Source organism: Lepidothrix coronata, unplaced genomic scaffold, assembly GCF_001604755.1.
Source record: "Lepidothrix coronata isolate B3197 unplaced genomic scaffold, Lepidothrix_coronata-1.0 Scaffold4, whole genome shotgun sequence".
NCBI lineage: Eukaryota > Metazoa > Chordata > Aves > Passeriformes > Pipridae > Lepidothrix > Lepidothrix coronata.
The window spans coordinates 10010336-10036175 of NW_016690184.1; the positions used below are offsets into that span (position 1 = coordinate 10010336).

The 25840-nt window shown below is 37.8% G+C and overlaps 1 protein-coding gene across 3 annotated transcripts in view; it reads left to right on the forward strand.

Annotated features, from left to right (window-relative positions):
- The window catches only part of ZNF292 (zinc finger protein 292), a 54564-nt gene that overhangs the window by 16994 nt on the left and 11730 nt on the right, over positions 1-25840 (forward strand). The window contains exons 2-7 of one of the 3 annotated variants that reach the window (XM_017825142.1): positions 6976-7130; positions 7644-7722; positions 9047-9182; positions 19735-19937; positions 22760-22896; positions 24106-24247. In XM_017825142.1, coding sequence (XP_017680631.1) covers positions 6976-7130; positions 7644-7722; positions 9047-9182; positions 19735-19937; positions 22760-22896; positions 24106-24247 — 852 coding nt within the window. Of the gene's footprint in view, positions 1-6975; positions 7131-7643; positions 7723-8703; positions 8825-9046; positions 9183-19094; positions 19165-19734; positions 19938-22759; positions 22897-24105; positions 24248-25840 lie in introns of those variants that run through there. The other 2 variants (XM_017825152.1, XM_017825159.1) reach the window with 2 other exon arrangements.

Consider the following 25840-nt stretch of genomic DNA (forward strand, 5'->3'; position numbering starts at 1 on the left):
GTAGTTCTTGGTTATCTAAAGTAGTACACAAGAAATTCGAGGAAGCAAGAGTGGAAATAATTGCAAGCTGGTCGTAACATGGAGCTTTTAAAGGTCAATATAGAGTTACCACTCCCTTTTTGCACTGTTCATTAGCTGACCACAGACAATATATTTCATGACCTGAGGGAAATACACACAGTTTTATTTTTCCTCAGTTTGTGTGGGAAAAGAAAACTGTACAGATGATGAGTAGCACTTGAGCAGTACTTATGTGGGAGAAACAGTATGTGGTACTGCAAAATCTTCTTCCTGTCACTTTTGTTGTATGTTTTTAAAGGCAATGCCTGGCACTAGATCTGAGTTTATAATAAGATCTAATGTAGAAGACAGCTGCTCACAAAGAACATCTGTTTGAATCATATTTGGGGTTACCTGACCCAGGTGCAGCACCTTGCACTTGGACTTGTTGAACTTCTTGTGGATACTTGTTGATGTTCTTGTGGATACATTTCTGAAGCTTGTCTGGGTCCCTCTGGGCAGTATCCCTTCCTTCTGTGGTGTCAACTGCATCGCTCAGCTTCGTGTCATCTGCAAATTGCAGATGGTGCACTCAATCCCAGTATCTGTGTCGTTAATGAAGATACTGAATAGCATTGGTCCCAAGAAAGAGCCCTGAGGGACACTTCTTCTGGATCAAGTTATGGTATATGTGTTCTTTCTTGCAGTCCCTTTAGTCCTAAATATCCAACTCTAAGCCAGTCCAGAGAAGTAAGTGGAACTTGATTTGACTGAAGTAGTTATGTTATCAGGCTCATTAGGGTGTACAGCATCTGTCTGCATCTTCCTCTATGATGATGCCAAACCCACGTTCCCCAATTCATTTTCATTTCTTCATGATCCGTCTAGTGATACAAGCTGTGAATGGCCCTGGTCATTAGAACATACCTGCCTTCTTCACAGGGGAGAATCTTAAGCCAAGAAAAAGGTTCTTTAAATCATGTACATGGTTCATACGGGATACCTGCTTCACTGATTTTTTTCAAGTTACACTCTTTCTTGGCTGGAGCCCTCACTTTCCTTTGAAATTTCAGATGATCCTAGCAGAGTTGTAGGCATTCCTTACCAGCTTTGAATTTTTTCTTGAATTGGATCCTTTGATGGTTCGTGTGAAAGCAGCTGCTCTTTTGGATCAGTTGGTTGTTGAGAGGTACTGGAGGAGCGAGAGGTGGGAATGTGCCAACTGAGGGGAGTCCTGCCTTTGTGGGAATGCGCAATATGAACCCAAAGGGGCACAGTGATCTCACTGAGAAGTGCTGTTGCTCCTGCGCTTGCCTGTTTGCGTGGAGCTCTGTCATTGCTTTGCTACCTCTGCCACTGTGGAGTTTATTTCATGGAAGGCGTTCCTGCAGCCACTCTGTGTGCAGCTCCTAAAGACTCATCTCCAGGTAACTTGAGCGTATCAAACTTGTTGCTTGGACTTTTCTGCTGTGTGGATATGCTTGAGGAAAGTCACTGAAATAAAGGTTTTGCTAGTTACTGAAGTGGTTTGGGAAGTGCAGCTTACCTGTGTGACCGCTGTCTGTCACTTTCCCAGCATCTTAGTCCTTTGGATTTAGGAAGGAATGAAAATAATAGTCCCAGGCATACATAAATTTAAGTAAGCTTGCCCTTATCCAGATACGTACAGGGTAAGAATCATTTTTTTAAGAGGTGAAGAAACACACAGATGTGGACCATACGTGTGTAACTTCAGTTAATAGTAAATAATGCCGCCTTTTAGTATAAAACTCTGCTTTGGTGTTGCAGATCTAGTTTTAGCAGAGAGGGCTGTTCAGTATAACTTTGTAAAGTAGCAAAGCATCCTGTGGTGGGTGTGTTGCTACAGCAACATTCTTGTCAGGATTTTGATAAAGGATTGAAAACGATGAAATGTATTGTTTGAAACTTAATCTGTGGCTAAATATTTTCCGCAGTTTAAATCATGTATATAATACATATTTATTTTTATCGTACAGATCAAGATGATTCCCCTTTTGGAGGATTCTTGACTATGTAAGCTGCTGCTAAAATAAAATGCCCATTTCAGTCTCACAGAGGAACAAAACCTTGCTGCTGTGCTCTGAATGCACTACTTGGCTTGATTAACAAGCATGTCCTGACTAGGGAGATAAATAACTTAATGAGGCCCAGGGCCGGGGGTAAAATTCTTCCTTTTTATGGTTGCAAGCAGAGCACAACAATAACTCATTAAGCAAAACAGAATGAATTTGATTTTCTTTGTCCAGTGGCAGTGCTGTATAGTCTAGGGACACTCAGACAAGGAAATCTGTCATATTTTTGAAGGGTGTGGCAGGCATAATATAGTTCATGTAATGGCTTGGAAGTGGCTGATCTATATATATGAGATAAAAATAGCACTATTTAATGCTGAAATTAGTGCCATTGTGCTATAGTGCAGACTTCTCTGCTTGCTTTATAGAGTGTATTTGCCACTTTTAAAAGATCGTAGTAACAGGTCACCAGCACACCAAATACTTTTTGTTAGATGATGGATTCTGAGAATTTGCCAATCTGTTGATTGTATCTATTTTTACTTACTACTAGTACTAAACCTCATATTTTAAAAATGAAATTTTATTTGCTTCAATTTATTCTTATTAATCTGGATTTGAATTGTAGAGATCTTCATTAGACTGTTGTCGGTTCTGCAAGTGCTTTTGTAATTCTCCCATCCAAGTGTTAAGGTCCACATGGTATTTCTGTAAAGTTCCTAATTATCTGTGAGAATTCTATCTGGATTGTGTCATAATGGGCCAGCAGTCTTCAGTATTGTCCCTTGTGCAGATCAGATGGTGATACTGCCTAGCTGGAAGTGTTTTAGCATGCTGACTACTTGCCTATAAAGTCTGTCTCTCCTGCCCCATGAAACTTGAGGTCTTCTGATCTAGTTGTTACAGGTCTCCCTGGTCACTTGCCACAGCCTCCATTATGAATCATTCTCTCTACTGAGGCTCTTGGTTTCTTCTTCAGGTTCTAGTTTTTGCTGTCTTTGTAATGGCAGGCGAGAATCCTCTTGATATTCTTCAATCAGGCTTCTCAGATGACCAATCACTTGGTTATATCTCCCTGCCTCCTCTTTTCTCACCCCTCTCTTCTTTCCTCTTCTGCTCAACTTAACACTTTGAGACACCTCCAGGATATGTTGTTCTGGCTTGGTAACTAAGTTTGAAATGTCCTTCACTTGCCAAAGCTTGCATTAGTCTTGTTGCTTACTGTGGTGGTCTTTTGAAGAGGAAAGTAGTAAAGGTAGGTGGGCTACATTCAAAATTAGACATCAAGTCTTTAATAGGTTAACCTACTGTTCCAAGTATTAACTAGGATTCATGACTTCATAGATGAGCTTCCTAAATATCAACTTAATTTACTGGCAGAAACTATTTGGCAAATTTGGCTGTTTGGCTGCCAGGCCAGTTGTAACAAGTTTGGATGACCTGGATAAAAGCTGGGTAAAAATGGTACTTTATGCAACCTCTTACTGCCTTGGTCTGATATGTTAGCTACTGCTTGGGGGGTGGGTTGTTGTGTTCTGGTTTGGATTTTTTAATATATTTAGTCTAAAAAGAGAAATATGTTGTTTCAAATGAATCAGAAAGGAAAGTAATTCATTATGACAATGTTAGCTTTAACTATTTATCTTCAATTACAAAGCTGACTCTGTTTGAGCTAGGTAGCATTCCAAACGAACACAAAGAATTTTCCCAACATATCTACAAATCAATATGAACAGTAGGCTGTGCTGAATTTCTGATTACCGTGTTTGTCCCTCTATTATTCAGTAGCACCAGTAACTTGCTTTCACATTTTACCTTTACAGGGAGAATTGTTTCTTTTAAGCAAGTGTAAAATTGGTTAAGCTGTAATACTCATTTAACAAAAAGCCGTTGTGTGTTGTTTTCTCCTGTGCAAAAATACAAGTCATACCCAAGCATTTAAAAGAAGAAAAAGTTTATTCCATAAGGAAAAAGGATTATATATGAGCATGTTTTTATTTTACACTGTGAAAGGTGCAGCATTGATTGGTCTGTTGTATACTTAGCAAGAAACATCAAGTTAGGAAGGAAGGTTTCTTCTACAAGTCTGTGGTATTCATGTAAACCTGAAACTTGTCCTATTCGCTCTTTTAATGTGAATACTTACATCATCTGAACAAGAGGAAGAAATTGTTGCCTGTTCCATCCGAAGCATTGCTTCAAGACCCCAAAAGTGAAGGATTATAGTATACTTTCCTGGAGTGTTTTTTGTTCAGCTTTGCTGTTTTGCCACTGGCATCCTTAAACATGTCACATATGACAAGTCAGTAATAGAAATCATAATACTTCTGGTTATGTGAGTATTAGGACAAAGGGAGGCTCTTTGCTTTAGTTTCTTTCAAGATTCTTTGAAGCCAAGTGCTTTGGTCTGATTTGATTATTCTAGTGCATTGATCAAAATCACCAAGTGGTACTGATGTTTGCTAATATTGTTAGCTTATTTATCCAGTTCTTCTCTGTTGCTTCTTTCATGCTTCAGCTCTATTTTGCTCTTCCTTGATTTCTTTGCCATGATATGTGGTGCTTTTTTGCTGCTGTTGGGAGAGCGTCATATTGACAGTTGGAGTAAAACAGACAATATTCCAGTCAGGTTCAAGATTCCAGTAGGAAGCACTAGATGCTGCAGAAGCATCTCCTGCTGCAGGAGAGGGATAGAGTATGTAACTTCTTTTAAGGTGACTGTGTATTAGGCTTTAATGCAGCATTTGCTAAAAGCTGCATATTTCTTACCTGTTCTGTGAATGCGAATTCAAAAGAATGCAGTACGATTGGTCTGTGTTCAGAATGAGTTATATGTAACCTGGTGGTAGTATTGTGACTGCAAATGACCACGTGAAACAGTTTTCTGATTCAGTTAGTATAGTTGACATTTTTTATCGAGAGGGTTTATTTTGGACATTGCCAAATATGAGAATTTTAGGTATGTTCTTAATAGTACCACTGGTTAACTCAGTACAGATAGCAAGCATAGACAGGGCAATGCTGTTAATGCTAATTTAAATTAGGCTAAGCTTAGTAGAGTTGAGGATAGGAATAGTCCGAGTTTTGGGTTGTCTTGTATTTTTTTTAATATGACTGACTTGCCTTTCAAGAATAGTTAAAGTTTGGTTTTCTTACTTTCTAGTACATAAGCTTGCTCCAAGTATGATTTTATCACTTGAGTTGCATTGTATCTCAGACATAGCAAGATCTTTTAGATTGTCGCATTTGCATATTAACGATTAAACAAAATCTTACCATTTCATGTTACAATGAGTTGAGAACCACTTTGTTCCATTTTTTGTTCAGGTATGTGGGGGACTCTGGAGCAGAAGAGCTTTGTTGTTTAGAGGGATCTGATTTGCCCTACCAGAATAAACCTTGTCAGAACTGAACCAGTATTGTCAAAATTCTTTTAATTATAGCTGACCTTAATAAAAAGGGGAACTGTGACTTTTGCTAAATGGCCTTGACAGTATGAGCTATGTAACTTGCTTTCACCCTGACAAACCTAATTTCCTTCTATGATGAAATAGCTGGTTTTGCAGATGAGGAGATAGCAGCAGATGCTGCTGGTGGGAGCAAGTGAGGTAAGGGAGGTCAGAGAGGCTGTTGAGAGGGATGTCAGTATCCAGGAGGAATGGGCTGACACACAGTTCAGCCAAGGCGAGCACAAAGCCTTGCAGGTGGGAGAGACTAGCCCTGTGCACCAGTAGAGGCTGGGGACCAGCTCTGGAGACACCAACCCAGCTGCCTTCCTGAGCAGCCTCCAGGGTGCCCTTCTGGCAGACCACCAGCTACATCCTCAGCTGTGCTAGCTCCAGTTGAGGGAGATTAATCCCTCTATTGAGAACCTGTGTGACTGCATCTAAGTACTCATGGAGGAAAATCCTGATAAATGATAGTCAAACAGAAACAGTTTGCCCACAAAGGCTGCAGAGTCTCTGTCCTTCAGGATGCTTACAGATCCATCAGACATTCCTCCAAACAACATGTTCTAATGGCCCTGCTTTCAGCAGGATGTCAGGACAACCAAAATTACTCTCTCTTGCTCTTGGCTTTCTGCCTGTTATGCCCCTCAAGAAGCAAAGAGCAAAATTGATCATCTTAATATGACAGGCTGCGTGCAACCTGCCGTAGGGTAGACTTAGATTGCAATCTGTTAAGCTACCCTAGGCTTGAGAGCAGGGATCCAAGAGGGATATGGTTTGGATGTTGACATGAGAACGTTACTAGCTACTCTCCCTTAATGTGTGTCTGAGTCCTCCAGCCTTGACTGAAATTAATAGAAGCCTTTTGTATTTTAGGTGGTAATGATTATTTCATCACTCTCGTGAGTTTTATTTTGAAATCACTGTTTGTGGGTATTCGCCTGGCAAGTAGGAAAACAGCTTTTTGACTAATGATTTTTTGGTGTATAAATGGTGTCTTTAAAATGCATACTTCATATTCCTTTCAGGGCCATGTAAAAAGCAATGTCCTGAAGATACCTGTATCAGTAAGGTGGCAAGACAGAGAAGATAAAGTAAAGGCTAGAACTTTAAATTTACTTGCTTTGGAAGCTGAACTGTAGAGGTGAATGTCTAAAAAACGAGTTTTCAGTGCCTTAATTATGATATGCTCTTCAGGCTTCTATGCTTGGAAAATATGAAAGTAAAATGAATCATATGATGGTACCACAGAGAGGAAGTGTCAGTCATAACATTTTTGTATGATCAGAGAATGATTGTGTGTGGAGTCTTAAGTTCCAACTGTTAATGAAACAATAAATTTTAATGGAAAAAGGCATGCTTTGAGAACATGCAATTCATATTAGGGAGAAGAGATGTAATCATTAAGGAGGGTGGTCTACTAGTGAGGAATATAAAATTTAAAACTTACACTTGTTCTTGAACTTTTGATTGTTTTTTCCTTTTCCAAACAGACTTTGTTGGAATATGCAGAAAAGTGGAAAACATCAGAAGACCCTCTGCCTCTGCTGGAGGTGTACACGGTGGCAATCCGAAGTTATGTTAAAGCACGACCTTATCTTACCTCTGAGTGTGAAAATGTAGCCTTTGTGCTTGAACGTTTAGCACTGTGAGTATTTTCTTTTTGGTTACAAAAACCAACCAGTACAGTTTTAACTTTGCACCGCCTAAATGCTTTCCCAATTTGGTGTTAAAAAGGTTAGGAAGCACCTACCTTCCTCATGGTGGATGCTGTATGTGAGAGAAAATATCTTTCGTTGTTTGAAATGAGGCAAGAAGGACTCCTGATATAGGGCAAGCCAACATTCCTGGCTTGAAACACTTTGCTACTATTGATCTACTTGCAATCTGAAAGTGCATCAGTTTACACAGGCTTTTAGAGGATCGGATTTGATGACAAATCCTTTTTTTTTTATTTTTTAACAGTATCTTCAGAGAGTTTGCTTTCACAGTTTCTGCAAGAGTGTCTAGGACCTTCTTTTCTTTATGCGTTCAAAGAAAGCAAACTTTTGTGACTGATGTTTCAAACCAATAACCGTTTGGATATTAGAATAAAGAATTGTTGATTATATGTTTTAAAAGTCAAAAATTGCCTCAAATGATTCTTCCATTTGACTTTCAGAAGCTGTATTGAACTTCTACTGTGTCTGCCTCTGGATTTACCTGAAAATAAATGGGAAGAATTTCAGGCTTTTGTACAGGTGAGTTTGATTCATGGAGTGAAGTCTTAATAGCTTTTCAGAATGGTTTGGAAACTTAGGAATGTTGAGCATGTAGCATGTCTGTAAAGAGCAAAGCCTTCAGCTGGAAATCCTATGTACTCTGCAGTAATTGCTGAAGCTCATGTTCACCTGCATGCAGCCGCTGTGGAGAAAAAATATTTACACATTATTGAAAGAAAATTCATGTTTTAAGATATATTTGTCTATTAACACTCCTAGAAATGAAAAACTATCATATAAGTCATTATTTACTATATGTGGTTGTACATTTGAAACTTATGAATGAAAGGCCTCTTGATACTGCAGGATTGTTAGATCTCACAGAGGGCACTAGCTGGTTAAGGTTAGAGCTCTGCTTTAAAGGAGAGTGTTGGAACAAGTTCTGCTCCTCAGTATTTATCACAAATATGTAGTGGGAGGTCCTGTCTACAATTTAGAAGAAAAGGGGATTGGGGAGGAGGAAAGAATAATACTGAAAAAGACCAGATACTGCTGACTCAGGATTCTCAGCCTAAATAACATAGGAAGATGAAAGGCTGATTATTTTATAGTGAATTTTGATTAGCAACTGCCTTATATAAATCAGTTCTGAAGAGATGTGTTTGCTGAGGTGTTCTACAGCCTTCAGAGCAGGTCAAAAATAATAGAAAATGGAAAAGAAAGATGTGAACCTTCTTTTTTTTAAGGACCAGTGTAAGTTGTGCATCACTACTTCAGCTGATTTTTGCAGGTACTTTGTTTACTCCCAAGTGTATGTCTGCTCCTAGATTTATACTAGTATATAAATGCAGTGAAAAGTATTTTAATTCATTTTAAGACTCCAACCTGCTTTCATCTTTGCATAGAACCATGCAGTGAGGTCTTACAGCTAAAATCTTTTGCAATTACAAAAATGTTTTTTCAGTGTCTCCAGGACTTAGAAATTGAGCCGCTGAAGTGTTTGAGAAGAGTAATAGTTTAGGCAGCTGGTACCAGACCAATATGTGGACCAGAGAAATTGCTCGTCCATTTTTAAAAGAGAGACCTATTTCAAAATTTAGTTTCAGAAATTTCAGAAGTAGCCCTGTTATTAAATCTCAAGGTGAGTTTGAGGACTCAGTTGTTTTCATTTCTCAGCCTGAATCTTAGGCAACAGTGGCAGAAGTAAGATCTGTATCGACTGAATATTAAGATTAGTTTGTTATACATTTAACTCTCTGTCTGGTAAGGGGTTATTTTTTCCACATAAGGTATAAAGGAGTGTGAAAGACTCATTTTTAATGTCTTTTTAACAATACTTTGTTTTGTAAAACATATTATTCAGGTGGCTCATAAAAACTTGATGGAAAATGGCAGCCGGGAACTGCACATTTTAACTACACTTACACAAGAGAAAGGAGTGTGGAAGAACCCAGTATTGTGTGGTATTCTTTCCCAGGAACAGTTGGACCCAGATAAAGGTAAAATTTAAAATTATGGTTGGGATAAAATATATCTCGTTTTTATAATACATTGATATGTTATTATGATACATGGAAATTCTTTGTTTCATATAGTTTGTGATAGTTTATAAGCTGTATAAATAAATATATGTGTAGCATTGTCTGAATTATTGAGATTATGTTCATAGGAATAGACAAGATATGTTAGCATTTCACACAAAACATAACCATACCTTGAGATCTCTTGCAGTTTTCTTTATAAGCCGTGTGAAGGGAGTTTACATACAGGCTAATTTGCAATGGGATAAGTTCAGTACTAGAGTACAAAAACTACTTGATGTAAACATAAAAAAAGCCAAACTGTACATATATATATATATATATATATTTAATGAGAATGGCCTTGACTCAGTTATGAAATGCCAAGAGGGCCATTGCCGAAGATTCGTTTGGACCTGAGTTCTGAGAATGGCTGATAGCAGTTGTGTGGGGAAGGGTATACGATCAACAGGGGCTTACAGTGATACTGTCCTGATATATTATTTCCATTGTTGATGGTTGCAATTCAGAACAGATATCCTTGTGTTAATAAGTCTTAGCTGTTTTTTTGATTCTTTGCAAAATTGGTCTTAGAATCTTTATGAAGTGTCACACCTGAGCACCTGTGGCAGAGCTGCACTGTTCTTATATCAAGTAAACTAGTTCCTTTTACTGTCTGCCTGCCTTTAGCATGGTACCTGCTTATTTCATATGATAATCTCTATTTGTTAACAAGTAAACAATTCTTGTCTTTTAATGAATGCATCGTAAGACATGATTCGTTAGACTGCTGTCGTATCTTCTCTCTTCAATCATATCTATTCTGTATCTTCTTGCTTGACTGCCCCATTCCTCATATGGGGAACCAAAGGTTTATCCAGCAGTCAGTACGGAGGTGTACTGATTTTCTGCTTCCTTCTGCATTCCTTTCATAATGTTTCCTAACATTAGACTTGCTTCTTGACTGAGCATTGAACCAGTGTTTTCTTAAATCAGGACTAAACCAGACATTTTTCTTCCTTGAGGACTAGTACCTGTTTCAGTGTTAGCACTTTCCCCTAGCATGCTGCCTGTTTTTCTGTATATACAGTTAGGACATTTTTTCCACAATGATAATAATTTTGGTGATTTTAACAAGATTTTAGTTTTGAATGTTATGCCATATTATGGACTACTAGCATGTTTTAATTACCCTGCTTTTGTCAGCGTGTTTTGTGACCTTGTTCTCTACTGCCCCTTTCCAAACATTTGTAAAAATGTTGGATATAGGTAGAGGTCCCTGGTACGGATCTTCCAGAAACCCACTAAGTTTGTTGGGTTTTTTTTCTTTTCTTTTTCTATTAACTGATAATTTACCTGTACAAGGATCTTTGTTTTACTACCAAGAGAGGTTGCTGTCTTCTAGGGATTTGAGGGACTTCTTTTAGTGCCTTTAGAAAATTAATTGGATCTCCTTTTATTCATACTACCACAGCTCTCTTGGATAAGTCCAGTAAATGTATAATCTGATTTATTTTTTTTTACAAAAGTTGTGCTTACTCTTCCACAAGATTTACATTTTGACGCTTCTTTAAATTATTTATTACGCATCTGATAGAGATTGTGGATTTGCATGCAGTTCTCAGAGTTCCCTGGGGTACTCCTTTACTAGCTTCCTATCAACCACCCTCTAGCCATCGTAACAGAAAGGTACTTGTAAGAGAGAGGTTTAATTAATATTTTACTCGCCTTATAGTTGAGGCTTTTTAAGAACTCCCTTATGAGTTCAGCATTGGGTGAGAAGGACACAGGGTAGCAAGTACAATTGTAACCATGGACTTCAGGAGAGCTCATCTTAGCATCTTTAGTGATTTTCTTGGAAGAATCCCATGGAAACAGGTCCTGCAGGGGAAAGGGGTCCAAAAGATCTGGTTGATATTCAAGGATCATCTCTTCCAGGGTCAAGAACAATGCATTCCAATGAGCAAGAAATCAGGCAAAGGGGGCAAGAGACCTCCATGCTTGAATAAAGAACTCCTGTCATTACTCGAGCATAAGCAGGAAATACACAGGAGATGGAAGCAGAGTCAGGCCACTTGGAATGAAGACAGAGAGGTTATCGGAATAAGTCAAAATGAGACAAGGAAGGCCAAGACCCATCTGGAATTAAATCTTTCCAAGGATGTCAATGACAACAAAATGGGCTTTTTCAAATACACCAGTAAAAAAAAAGGAAAACAAAGGACAGTGTAGGCCCATTATTAACTGGAGAGAGGACCCTGTTGACAGCAAACACAGGGAAGGCAGAGTTACTTACCTTCTTTGCATTGATCTTCAGTGACAAAACCAGCCCTCAGGAATCTCTGGCACAAGAGACCAGTAGAGTGCCTTCATCAAGTTCACTGATGGCACAAAGCTGGGAGGAGTGGCCAGTACCCCAGAGTGCCATGCAGTCCTTCAAAAGGACCTTGACAGACTGGAGAGATGGGCAGAGAAGAACTGTCTGAAATTCAACAAAGGGAAATGCAGGGTCCTGCACCTGAGGAGGAATAACCCCAGGTACCATTACAGACTGAGGGCTGACCTGCTGGATAGCAGCTCTGTGGAACAGGACCTGGGGGTCCTCATGGGCAACAAGCTGTCTGTGAGACAGCCCTTGTGGCCAAGGACAGTGGTATACTGGGGTGCTTTAGGAAGAGCATTGCCAACAGGTCAAGGGATGTGATCCTGCCCCTCTACTCTGCCCTGGTGAGGCCATATCTGGAGTGCTGTGTCTGCTTCTGGGCCCTTCAGTACAAGAGAGACATGGAGCTCCTGGAACAGGTCCAGCAGAGAGCTACAAAGATGATTAAAGGACTGGAGGATCTCTCTTATGAGGAAAGGCTGAGGGAGCTGGGCCTGCTCAGCCTTGAGAAGAGACAAGTGAGAGGGGACCTCACCCATGTCTATAACTATCTGAAGAGAGGGTGTCAAGATGGAGTCAGGCTCTTCTTGGTAGTGCCAAGCAATAGGACAAGAGGCAACAGACAGAAACTGATGTGCAGAAGTTCCTCTTGAATATGAAGAAGAACTTCTTTACTGTGCAGGTGACCATGCACTGGAATAGATTGCCCAGAGAGGTTATGGAGTCTCCCTCCCTGCAGATACTCAAGAACTATCTGAACTCAATCCTGTGGAATGTGTTCTTGAATGACCCTGCTTGAGTACGGAGGTTGGATCATTGTGGTTCCTTCCAACCTTACCCATTTCGTGATTTCTTAATGAGTTTGGTTTTGATGACTGTTCATTTTATCAGTGTTTTCCTGCAAAGTTTTTTACAGACATTTCAGGATTCCTTTTGCTTCTGAATGTTGTTTACTCAGGGATGTTTATGCCTTGTACTTGATTGATTGAATCATATAACAGTTGTTGCTTGTATCAGTGGCAAGATTGTTGTTATTACACATCCCTATTTTTGTATCTCAGTTGACAAGCTGTTTTCTAGCTATTGTCATTCTCTGTAATAATGCATTATTTTGTGTTATCTTCTTGCTAATTGAAAGGATATTTTAATAATACCAAAATTATTGTCCTATTTTCCTTGTCTGTAATCAAGTATTCCCAGTGTTCTACCACTTACCCTCTCTCAGTGGACAACTGCCTCTTAGCAGTCTTCAACCTGAACTCCAGTATAAGAGTCTTTGGAATATTTGTAAACTTCACTTACAGGACTTTGCTTTTTTGTTCTTAATGTTGCCTTTACCATTTGCTATTTCAGAAGTTCCCAAGTATTTAAGCAGTCAGCTTGTTACACGGGGTTATTATCATTTGGCAGATTTGATTAACTCAGTCTTTGAGTAATGGCTAGTGTAAACATTTGTCTTTTGGAGGTGAAATTATTAGTTGAGATTGGAGATGTTTTTCCTGATCATCCTCTTAAGCTTTTGATGCCTCTATTTGTTTCAGTTATTCCTTCATGGTTTTTTTATTTTATTCCAGTTTTAGTCATCTCAATTATGACCTATTCAGAATCGTTGCCATAACCGGGTATTTACTGAGTCGGTGATTATCTCTTATAGAAGGCCTCTGTTGTTGACTCCTGAAGGACAGTTTACCTCTTTGCATCTCCTGTAGGAAGTGCAGCTAGGTGTCTGTTTCATCTCAGAGGTCGATACTTTTGGATTCCTTTATTTTCAGTTTTACAAACCCAGGACATAGTGTGAGATAAGTTCATGTTCTCTGATCACACAGTGCAGCTTTTTCGTTCTCATTACAGATGAGGAAATGCAGGCTTCTCTGAACTAGGTTGTTCTCTTGCATTCCTAGTTTTGAGAATAGTCGCTCTTGCACTCCTAGTTTTGAGAATAGTCTGTTGCATGGGCTCCACCTAAATATGAGCAGGAAGTACTCGCTTCCTAAGATGTTAGGGAGACTGTTCTCTGAGTGCCATGTCATTAAGTATTTGTCTTACTCCTGATTGCCTTGGGCACTGCTTGGTTTTCTGATGAATGTGTGTTTGTAAGGATTTGCGCACTAAGGAGCTCGAAAAAAACCAGAGGATCAATACCCAGTTGTTTAAAGCAGTGTTGAGAACAGCATGCCTGTCACTGATTTCTTTGCTGATGAGTATTGCTGCATTACTACAAGATGTTGATACAGTACTATGATATAAAATAGGAAAATCCGTTTTGAACTGTAGTGCAGGAATTACATGCATACAGTAGATGCAGATTTGTGGTTTTGTGCACATATAAGATCTTTTCACATTAGAAGTATTCAGCTACTTGTTTTGTCACCTGCTTGGGTGACAAACATTGGCATGGCCCTGGATTTTTAGTCCATGACCACAGAAGTTGGAAAACGCTGCTTAAGTTACTAGATTCTATAATAATAAATAAAAGAATAAAAGAGAATCTCTTCTTGGGAACTATTTAATGCTGATACCCCACTTGAGTTGTTTCTGAAGAAAATTTATCTCTCTTCCTCTGCAAGTGAAACATGACTATTGTCATTTGTGACTGTACTTGTTCCCACAATGCTAGTCTATATTGTGTGGAGGAATAGCCTGGAAATGAGTATTTGGATCCCTGATGAGCTGAGAAATATATTTTTTGTTGTTCTTGGCTGGTGACTCCAAAGAAAATTTATTTGCAGCAACTGAATCGCCAGTAGGATCTTTGGTTATCATCTGTGGGCCTCCTCAGTGCATATCTGGAGTTGACAGCATTACTTGTGACTGCCATCTGAGAGATTTTCTGAGAAACTCCTTCTGAGTTTCCCAGATCTGTTTGGTTTTGCGTCATGGATCAATCTGCATTAATTTAAGAGCTCCCAGGCAATGTTCCACGTAAGCAGTTCAGTGCTGAAAGGACAGATCCTTCCCCCAGTTCCTCATATCTTCTTGTTTCTTGCCTCTGTCTCTTGCTTATGTCTTTACCCAACAGGACAACAATTATGTGACTAGGCTGCAACTTCCTTATTCAAATTATGGTTCCTCAGCAGTATTACCTCTTAAAAGTGTGCTTAGGATCTGTAAACTACTTGTTTGTTCATGTGAATTTTCGTCTTTTTCCACTCTAAACCTATCTCCTATGCCTTTAAAGAACGTTTGTCAGATTTGGAGTTTTGTTTATGTAGCATTGTAGACATTTGAGAAGTATCGCCCAAAATTACAGAATCCCTTTGGGTCACAGGGATAGCAAAGTACCAGTCTTCTCAAATAATATTTCAAAGATCCATTGGGAGCGGATTGGTAACATTCTTTTCTGTGGAGCACCACTCTATCACTTACCATCAGCCTCAGACAGTGGGAACAACTAGTCTCAGTACCAAAGCAGAAAGAAATCTGGAAAGACATATGAAAATAAAATATCCACACCATTAAATTCAAGAAGGTTGTATTAGCTGTGATCACTGACTAGTCAGAAAGGAAATGGTTCACCTGCTCATGCACTCATCAGCTGGTTCCATGTTACTGTCAGACATTTCATTGCATTTGCATGCTGACTGGACCTGCTTCTACTTCAGAATTCACCTGCACGACTGCTTTTTTTCTTGACATTGCATATGATGAACAAGCAGTACATGTGTTTGGAGAGAGGAATTTTCCACGTTTCTCCACTTCATTAATTGTTTAGGGAAGGAAACCTTACTAAGGTTGTCTTACTTTTTCACATCATAGTGTGTCTCTTGTCTTACTGGATACCTCCTGAACTACCAGATAGCCTAATTTGAGACCAGGACTGATCTTATTCTAGAATTAAAGCTGATTTGAATTCACAACAACCAAAAATATAGGTTTCCTGAAGTTGTGTGGCTGTCTATCCGGCCTTATTTCTTAGTGTGCCATTGACTGAAAGCTGAATTACGCTTCAGTGTTTGGGGTTATGTGATAGCCTGTTCAGTGGTGAAACACTCTACTACTGCACTTTCATCCTCAGTTTCTGTCAGTGTGGCTTGTGCTGTTCAGAACGAACTTGTTCTTCCATCCTTGAGATTGTCGTTTTCTGGTAGTGGTGGTGTAATCCTTCAAAGCTGTCGTTGGTATCTCCTCAGCTGGTACTGAGGGTGAGTGGAGGAACTGTCTAGAGGAAAACGAGCTTGGATAACCCGACAAAAAGCCATGCTGCCACTGCTTTTTTGATACCTGATTCTGACTACCCTTAGAGATTTAAACCTGGATGCCAAGAGTTAAGTTCTTGAATTTTTCATAAGTGTAAATGTAGTAGGCAGGCTTCTGAAGAATGTCCCACTGAAAAAAGCATCAAGGATACTACCATCACTATTCAGAGATTATCAACATGGATAACAGGCAGAATTTAACAGCCAGCATGGAACTATTTTCAGTAATCAGAGCATCTGTCACCAGAAGTTGAATGATACCAGCAGCCTTGCTTTTGAGAGAAACAAAAAACCTAGTATTTTCATTCTGGGTATATTCAAAGAAGCCCTGTGGACTTTTTACCCTTTCACCAGACAGTATGCCATCATAAAGGCATCTGGGATTGGTGCTGCATTCAACAGAATTGTGCTGAGTTGCTGTTTGTATGAAGGATTCTGAGTCCCAGCTCCTGGTAAATATGAAAGTATGGAGTCCAGTTCAGAGTCACCCATGGTGTGAATGCACATGTGGACAAACACCTGAAGATGACTAAAGAGGTTACTGACTAGTAACTGAAGTTCTTTGAGGTGGGTTGTCCACATGTACATTCACTCCCTGGTTTCATCCTTCTTGGCCAGAGCAAGGTTGAGAAGACATAAAGGTCTGTGGTAGATAAATCTATACCTACCCTGCAACTGATGAAGGGTAGCATCGTAGGATTATGAGTGCTTTATAAGGCAAATGTTCTTTGCTTTGTGCTCTACAAGTCCTCTGGTCAGCCAAAACATGACATACGTGTGTGGACTGTCAACCATAGAGAACCTATCACTGCAGAATTGTGCTTGTGGGTTGTTCCTGTGCTCATGTGCTGCTAATCTATGGATTACTTTTTCTGTTTTAATCCATAGTGTAGTATAAGCATTTTCTGTAATAAAAGTTCATGGTCATCCTCGCAGACTTGGCTTGGAATCCCTTGCTTAGTAGGACCTGACATGCCAGCTATGGGATTCAAGGGAGTAACAGGGAAACTGTGTCTAAAAGATTATATTCCAGTGTCCGCAAGCTAATTTGCTAGAGTGAGTAGATCATAGTACCACCTGTCAAATGTCATCTGCTCGTCTTTTTTTCTCTCATGTTAGTTTAGTAATTTTACATGAATTCTGCACGTGCCTTGCACAAACATATTTGCAAATTTCAATGAGCAGGAGAACATTGCACTAAAATTACATTTAATAATTTTTCCAAGAATCATTCCCATTAAATACTTCAGGGTTTGTGCTCAATTCAGTGACTTGTGCTAGAAAAGCACTTATGCCTCAAAGCGGTTTTATGAATTTACAATTGTCAATTTGTTACTATTTTTCTACAATAACTTTTGAAATAGACATTGCAAGATAAAACATATTTATTGAATGTTAAAAAACAAAAACCCCACAAAAACATCAAAATCTCATCCTTAAGACTGTTCCCCATCATAGATTTACTCCTGTAACCTTGGCACTGTTTTTGTCTAAAAATGTCATCTGTAGTTCAGTTACGAAATATATATAATTAAAATTCATGTTTTGAATGAGCTTTCAAATGTTAAACTTCATGGTTATAATCACTTGGATTAGAATAAAGGCTTAAGAGCTAATATGTAGCTTTAACCCTGAGGTCTTCCTATATCTTGTTGAGAAGATAACAGAAAATGTTCTGATGCTTATGCAACACAGGCTGGCTGAAGCAGTAAACACTAAAGGAAGGGGATTAATGAGTTCTAGCAGACAGAACATAGAGTCTGAAATATTAAATGCAGTAATTATAATAATAAATCAGAGTGAAACATCTTGGGTTACCGATATAGCTTAAAGTTTAAGGTCTTCCTGTATCTTGTTACAGACATAAGGTAAAATGTTCCAATGTTATTCCAGGCAGACTATCTGGGACTAAATGTTATGAGTGAACGGATTATTGGAACCTGGTAGAGGAAGAGCAAGGCTGAAACTATTGAATGTAGTTAATCACTGGGTCATTTGTGGGTTGACAAGAGTATGAATGTTTTTTGTAAGGCATTGGTAATGACATTAAAGGAACGTTCATCTGCTGCTTAAAAGGCAAATGTCCTCTAATAAATACAAAAAATGGCTACTGTCTGCCAATTGTCTTTTAGTGCGCTCTGGTTTTCCTTTGTTCCTGTGTGAATAAAAATCTGGTTATAGCTTCATCAACATGGGGAGAGGAAGAAGGAATTAATATTTAATTTGGGTATTTTTACGCATGAGTTAGTTATCGCTGATCATTTGTCACAGGGCACAAGAATCCTGAATAAATAATTGAGAAATTGGTTGGGATGATAATTCAACTATAAATCTGAAAATGCATGAAAGATACTGATGAGGTCTAACAAGCCTGATTTCTGCAAAAGGCTATATATTCTGCCCTAAAATTTTGTGTACTAAAGTGATAAAGAACACAGTTGACCTAATTTCAATTTCAAGATGGACTTTTAGCAATATTCTGTATAAGTAGCTAGAAAAAGGAGAAATCAAGAGATAAAATGACAGTCATGAATCAAAAACTAACTAGGATGGGAGGAAGCAAAGAATAAAATGAGATAATTATTTTTCCTTTAGTAAACTTCATGTTTGATATACTAAGACTCCAAATACTAGCGACACAATTTTTCACATGCTGAAAATACTTATTTCATTAAGACCAAACAGGACTTTAAAAGTCAAGAAAACATTAATAAAGTAAACAGGTAACATGATTCAAGTGAAATTAAGGGCAAGTAAATTAAGATTAATATCGTGAAGGTTTCTACCAAGATGTGTCAGAAAGTAAGCAGTGGAAATGCCTCTGAAAGGTTTTGGGAAGGGGGGATGAAAATACTCAAAGGCTGGAAAAAAGCTCATTTAGAAAAGATCAACATTTTACCCTATTAGTGAAAGTGTATAATGAATCTGCTGTTTTTCACGAAAGAATGGAAACAAAAAACAGTAGAAAATTCTGAATTTTGCTGATTTTAAAAGTTTTGAGAATATGTCATGAAATTGAAATATGGATAATTGAAAACCAAAATATTTTTTTATTCAGTGTATATCCACGTTGAGGAAACAGTTGCCTCAGGGAGGGTTTGATGTCAAAAGAATTAAGCAAAAGTGATTGCCTAGGTGTCTAGTTTTAATAACTGACTTTAAATATTTTGAAGGTAGTACTACACCTCATGCTTCAAAGCTGAAACAGTTTTGGTCTTGAAGATCTGGATTAGACTCAAGATGTATATTTAAGAATAGGACTGTTAACCTGTGCTCCCCTTTTTTGTAGGATTCTTATGCCTTCCCCTAGAGCACCTAGAGTTGAGTTGTTAGCATAGACTACAGAGTTTAACTCTGGTAGGAGCATATCTGAAAAATACAGGTAATACCCATGTCTTATAAGTTTTAAACTATGCACAGTCAAATGTATACAAGATAAGCCTCTTTTTGTAGGAAACTTATTTGTACTGAAAAACTTCTAAATAAGTTTGACTGCATTCTATGGATGTGTATACAAAACGTAACACCAATAAAAAGCAGTTCAGATATATCCTTTAATAGCAAGATCTTTAAAAGACAACTGTTAGCAAAGGTGTAGCACAAATGTACAAAGGATGTGAGAGCAGTGGCTTTGTGTTGCCTTTCTGTAGAGCTATAATTAAAGGGTATCTAAATATTTTAATATTTATGTGCTTTCTAAATTTGTTTTGTGTATCTGTTTTGCCAAGAAATTAGAATTAATTAAAACCTGCAAGGAGATACAAGGCCTGTGACAGGGAATTCTTATGATAAAGAAGTACAGTTCACACAGAAGCTTTTCCTCATCTTTGCTTCATACCTTTTGGGACTGTTTTGATTTGTATAAATTTCAGGGGTCAACCGTAAATGAGTAAATGTCGTCTGTTAACTCTGCAACATGCATATAATGTTTTGGCTTTTTTTTTTTTTTAAGTGAATGAATTTTTAGTGTCTGAAGGCCCTGTCCTGCTGGATATGCGTATTAAGCACCTAATGAAAACAAAGCAATTAACGCAAGCTACTGCCCTGGCAAAACTCTGCTCTGACCATCCAGAAATCAGTACAAAAGGCAATTTCAAACAAACCTACCTGGTCTGTCTTTGTTCAGGATCACCAAATGAAAAGCTAATGGAAGAAGTAAGTAAAAAACTGAAGGCTTTTTTTTTTTTTAGGCTCATTTCTTTAATGATAATAAAATCAGTAATCATAGGCTCGTTTTCTGTAGAAGAGGTTTTTCTCTTAAAATATGATCTAAAGATATTTTTGGTATTTTGTTTTTTCTTTTCATTTGAGTCAATTCTAAGCTGAGTAGTCATGACTCAAAACACTTGTGGGAGTGTTAATATTAAGTTGCTAGTAGGCATTTTCTGCTTGTAGGCATTTCTCTGCCACGACTTTTTTAATTTTACTTGAAGTACTTTAAAACTCTGCCTCAGATTGCATTAGTAAGATGAAGATAATGGTTTTCCGATTCTTACTATTTTAGCTATAGCTTTTTGTGTACCTAATACATAGAATAGGGCCCTTTAGATGCTACTTGCAGTTCAGAGAATAAATGTAACCTCTTTTGACCCAAATTCCTGGGTGCGATAGAAGGTGAAATCAAATACTTTATCTGGTTTGTAGTATAAAATCCTTCTAATTTAAATTCAGAAGTCAAAGAGGAGATGACAGTTTTGCTCTTTTGCATTCTTTCAGGTGGCATCTTCATTTCTCATCCCATCCCAAAGTTTTACCTGAGCTTTTTTCCTTCTTAAAGGATAATTAACTGCAATTGTCGCTTTTCTTGTCTGTCTGTATCTCTACTGTCTTTTTGTTATTGCTGTCTTTTTATGTTAATAAAAAGTATTAAGCATATTGCAGTTGATCATAAAGAGATGAAAGCTATGCACTGATTTGAGCTGAAAAAGTTTCCTACCCTAGTTATAGACTAAATTCCAAGATGACAGCTTCTCACTGACCTTGTTCTTCAGCTCAGTAGGACTGGATTTGTCTTGCTCTCTCAGCTCTAACTGCTGCAGACCCTACCCGAACAGGCTCAGGAGGGGCTGTGAAAGGGCTGTGCAGTCTTATCCTTGGTTCTTGAAGACATTCAATGGAACCTGGAATTTATGAGCCTGCAAATATGCTCCCCTTCATTACTCAGCCCCACCGTGCTCCCAGAGCAGAATGGGCTCGTTCAGTGAATGAACTGTGAATCCCCAAAAGGAAGGGGGGGTAACCTTTTTTCCTTGGATGCCATAATGTACAGCTAAGTTCAAACTGAGTTATCACAGAGAACCTAATTCAGATATTTCCAATCTTTGGATTGCTTGGATTGCTTAGATTTGCAGCTTCAGCTTGCAGCAATGTTTCCAGTATTACTAATCATTCTGGAAAGATCATGTATTACCAAGAGAAGGCAGATATGCTTTAACATGTCAAGGTGGACTTATGAACTGAGAAGGACAGTAATTTTGTAGTGTGAGAACAGCAAGAAAATTGTAAAAAAAAATAAACTGTAGAAAACTATATTAGTGGTGTGAAAATTTTTTTATCTGTTAGGCAGAAAAGTAGCATTTGAGGTCATTTTCAGCTTGAATTAGTCTAGTAGTTTGCTTCAATAATGTGAAGAATTCAGATCTGCAGTATGTGAAATGCTAGGCTGACAGACTTCATGGTTGGACCTACACAGACCCTTGTTGAAAACTGGGTCCCTTAGGAAGTCTGAGAGGTTGGTAAAGCTTTTCATGAAAAAAATTCTGTTATTGTAAGTTCAGTTTGCCATATTCTTCTCTAAGCTTTTAATTGATAGTCCCTGTCTGAGATGGGGCACTGAGCAAAGCAGACCTTCAGTCTAAATTGCTATAACAGTTATACTGTTCCATCTTAAGAAAGGCAGTTTTCTTCAGAAGATGACTTTGAGGTTATTAAATCTCAAATGACGTTCAGTGAAAGGTTATGAGTACATTCCCAAAGTGTCAATTTAGAGGTAAAAATGAGTAGTTGTACTGTTCAACGTTGTAGTTTGATTATTGGAGCAGTAGCTGGATGCCACGGTGCCCAATGCAGCTGTGCTGCCACCTTATCCAAAGTACTTATCCAAACCACATAGGTGTTTGAGTGGACACTTCCGGTTCTTGTTTTGGAGGGTCTTGTGATTTCTGAAGAGAGAATTCCAACAGTGCTGCTACCATGGTCAAACTATTCTTTAGCTGCTGGTGTCAAAGAATAAATACTAGCGTGTCCTGCCAGATGCTCTAATTGATGTAATCAGACCAGTCTGCTGAGAATCAAATTAGACAGTAGTTGTTATAACAAGTGTGCTGGTTCAGTACTGATACAGCTGTCTAGTACTACTGGGCAAATGTGGTTTTTCCTTTGATTTGCCATGAAACTAAGAACTTGAACAAACAAATTATATTCTAGAGACTGTAGTGTTCTTCTAGAAGAGCATTCAGTTGACCTGCTTCTTAATGTACAGCTTTCCTTTTCTCTTGTATCTTTGATTTTTTTTAAAAATACTGGAACATTTGTGTTAAACTTCAGATCACCCAGCTGTAGTATTAAGCAGTAGTAACATCAGGGACAAGTAAACTGAGTTAGAATTTCAGGTAGTTTTATTTCTGTGTTAGGCTGCAATTTAAAGCTATAAATCTGTGTATCACAATTATAAGATTAATGTAATATATATTAGTAATTAATGTTGTACTTCAAAATTCTTAGGTTACTGGGACAGTAGATACAAATAAGTCATATGTCTGAGAAACAAGTTTATATTCACTTTAATAAAACGGTTTTTCTGGTGACATAGTCAGTTTTGACAATCTGTCTAGGAATGTACTGATTTGTTTTTTAAGGTCATCTAAATATTCACCAAGTTCTAAATTACTGTCTTTTTGCAAAGGATCAAATGACTGAAATTGAAAACACTTTCTTAGTCTTGTTCTTTTCTTGTTCTATCCTTTCCTCCCTTCTAGATTACAGAAGTGGATTGCAAAGATGCTCTGGAAATGATCTGTAACCTAGAATCTGATGGAGATGAAAAAAGTGCTCTAATTTTATGTGCAGCATTTCTATCTCGCCAGCTGCAGCAAGGGGAGATGTACTGTGCCTGGTGAGTTTGAATCTTGTTTTTGTCTAGTGGAACAAAAGTTTGGTCTGGAAAAGTTGGAGCTGATACATAAGCCATAAGTGAACTTTCTTCAGCTGATAAAATCTGTGAGCTAAACAGGAGGGAGATAAGGCTCTTGGAGAGCTTAAAAAAAAAAAAGGATTTTGCAAGATTAGCATCCGTTATGAGAATTTGAAGGCCAAACATATGATGAGGCAAATACCAATAGCTGGTTAATAATTTTTCTGTAGAAATAAGAAATTTAATATCTGCAGGCAACTAGTCAACATTATGTCAACATTTAATGGGTAAGTATTGTTCCCATTTGTCCTTCTGTAATAACACAATGTTTCTTTTTCTAATGCCCTTTTATTAAAGGAGGAGCTCTTTACTACTATAACTACAGTAATAAATTAGATGAAGATACTTGTTTAGGGCTTGCTTTCTTTAATGTGGGAGCAAATAACTGGTCTTTGTTGGCAGATATTTGAGCTGTTAGAGTCTGAATTTCCATCTGCTAACTTGCAAACCTGTACAATTCCTGAAGGATTAGCTTTGTTTGTGCATCTTTTTATGTGCAGCAGCAGGAGAAAACTGCTAATGCAGGATTTTGCTTCAAGAGATTCTGGTAAAAGTTAGGGGGTTACACCATTCCACAAGGTGCTGGGAACTCTTGGCTCTTTGCACCTTAGGAGGAATGAAGTAGTGAGATAAAGTAGATGATAATTACTGTTTGATGTTGGGGGGCTAATTTCTCACTAAATCACAGTCAGATTCAGCTCTTAAAGCAGAGCAACTTGAGGAAAAAAAATGCATCTACCACAGAGAAAAGGCAATCTTCTATAGCAGTTAGTAATTAGTAAAAGTTCAGGAGCGTACAGTTCCAGTCAAACTACTGTGCGAGACCTTTCTTTTTTTTTTTTTTTTTTAAGACCACATCATGAGTCTGTAAATTATGTAGCATAAAGTATGGTAATACTGGTTTTATTCTGAACTGACCTTCTGGAACTGAGTCATTGTCATAATTTTTAAATTTAGATACTAATAGGATGGGTATTTTAATAAAAGCTTTTCTTGCTAAGATAATGTTTGAATAAATTCAGATTTTTTCCTTTTCCAAAGACAAAATGGAAACTGTTCTCAGCCTTGCATTTCTTGTGATCAGATCAGTGGTTACATTGCTGGCCCTGAAATATTGTTCTCTTGTTCTAGGGAACTGACTCTTTTCTGGAGTAAACTGCAGCAAAGGGTAGAGCCTTCTATTCAAGTGTATCTAGAGAGATGTCGTCAACTATCTGTGTTAACTAAGACTGTTTATCACATTTTCTTCCTGATTAAAGTAATTAATTCAGAGGTAAGGATACTCGTAATAGAATATTTTTGGCACTTTTAATAGAACTGTAATCAGGAAAATTTATGAAAGCTTCTTGGATAGCCTGTCTTGCTGTACAGCATCAACCTTGGGGCAATCCTAACTGGTTTTAGGAAAGGCTATAGCAACTTCCTTCTACATTAAAAGTTGATTCATTTTGAATCATTAAAGCTTCCTTGTTTCTTTGGAAAAAAATGGGTGTGGGGGGCAGGACCAGTAGACAAAAAAGCTGACTGCCAGCAACTGAGATGAAGGAAATACTGAAGGTGAGGCCATTAGCCTCTACTATTGCCCGTGTCCTCTACGTGAGGTATTTTCTGTAAGCAGGCCCTAACATTCCTCGTCATTATTTTCTGTATTTCAGAAATTACAGAAAATGGAGAGGAAAAGCTTATGAGGCAAGGAAATAATATATAAGAAAAGTAAAAATTACAGAAAGCTTAAAAAAAAAAAAGAAATTACAAAAAAGAAACCCTTTTTAATTGCTTATTTTAATAAATTAAATACTTGCCTTTTGTGGACTTAGATCCAATGTTGTATTAAAACTGTTCATATATCTCAGCTAACCTCACCTTCTAATTTTCTTAATTTCCTTAGTAGTTGCAATATTTAATATTGATAGTTAAATTGAGCTCTTACGAAGCTTTTTAGCTGGGAGATTTCTGTAAGTCAGGATATTAATTCTAAGAATAAAAATTCCAGTTTTCCTTTTGCAGTGTTCTGGTATTGCTAATCATGATCATCTAATCTTAAGGGTTGTTTTTTTCCAAAGATCTGAAATAAATTGGAATTGGGGGGGAGGAAAATAACTTCCACGGAGTCTTATGATATTAAGAGCTCTGTCTGTTCCGTGCCATATTCATTTTTTTCCAGTGAGTAGTGGATCATTTCACTGATGGCAGAAACTGGAGACCACCTAGGTAGTAAACTGGTGCATTCATAAATTTGCTGGACTTTATTCTCATGTATACCACAGCCTCTCTGTGCAGCCCTGGCAGCAAAAAGAGTTTGTAAAGTCGATGTAAATGTAAATGATGTTGCCTGAAGGTATGAATGAGAAAAGACCACATGACCTTTGGAACATTCAAATGATGGAACATTTAACTATACTTAACTATATTTAATGCTTTCAATTAGACTGAAGCCATGTGTTCAGCTGAGGTCAGTTGACTTTGAAATGTCATAATCTTTAAAAATAAAAATGAACCTTTTTACCTTAAGTGATTTCCAAATTATAGAACTTTCTGAAGATTGTGTTTTTCTTTAACTTGTAGCACTGTTTACCATTTGAATTCTACACAGTGTTAATGCTTCACAGAAGCTCTTCTGCAATAATTGTGACTCAACTGACAAGCTTTATTTAATGAAAAGGCTCAGTGTTGCTCTAATATAAAATGAACACCTCTAACATACAGTCCTAAAGTCCTCAAACTAGACAGAACATAGAATTAATTTGTCTTTTAGTTGTATGTAAACTTCCACATTTTCGTCATACCATGAAGACATATTATGAAACCTAAGGAGTAGCATCAAAAGACAAACCATTATGTTTCTTAAAGTGAAAAGTATTACTGT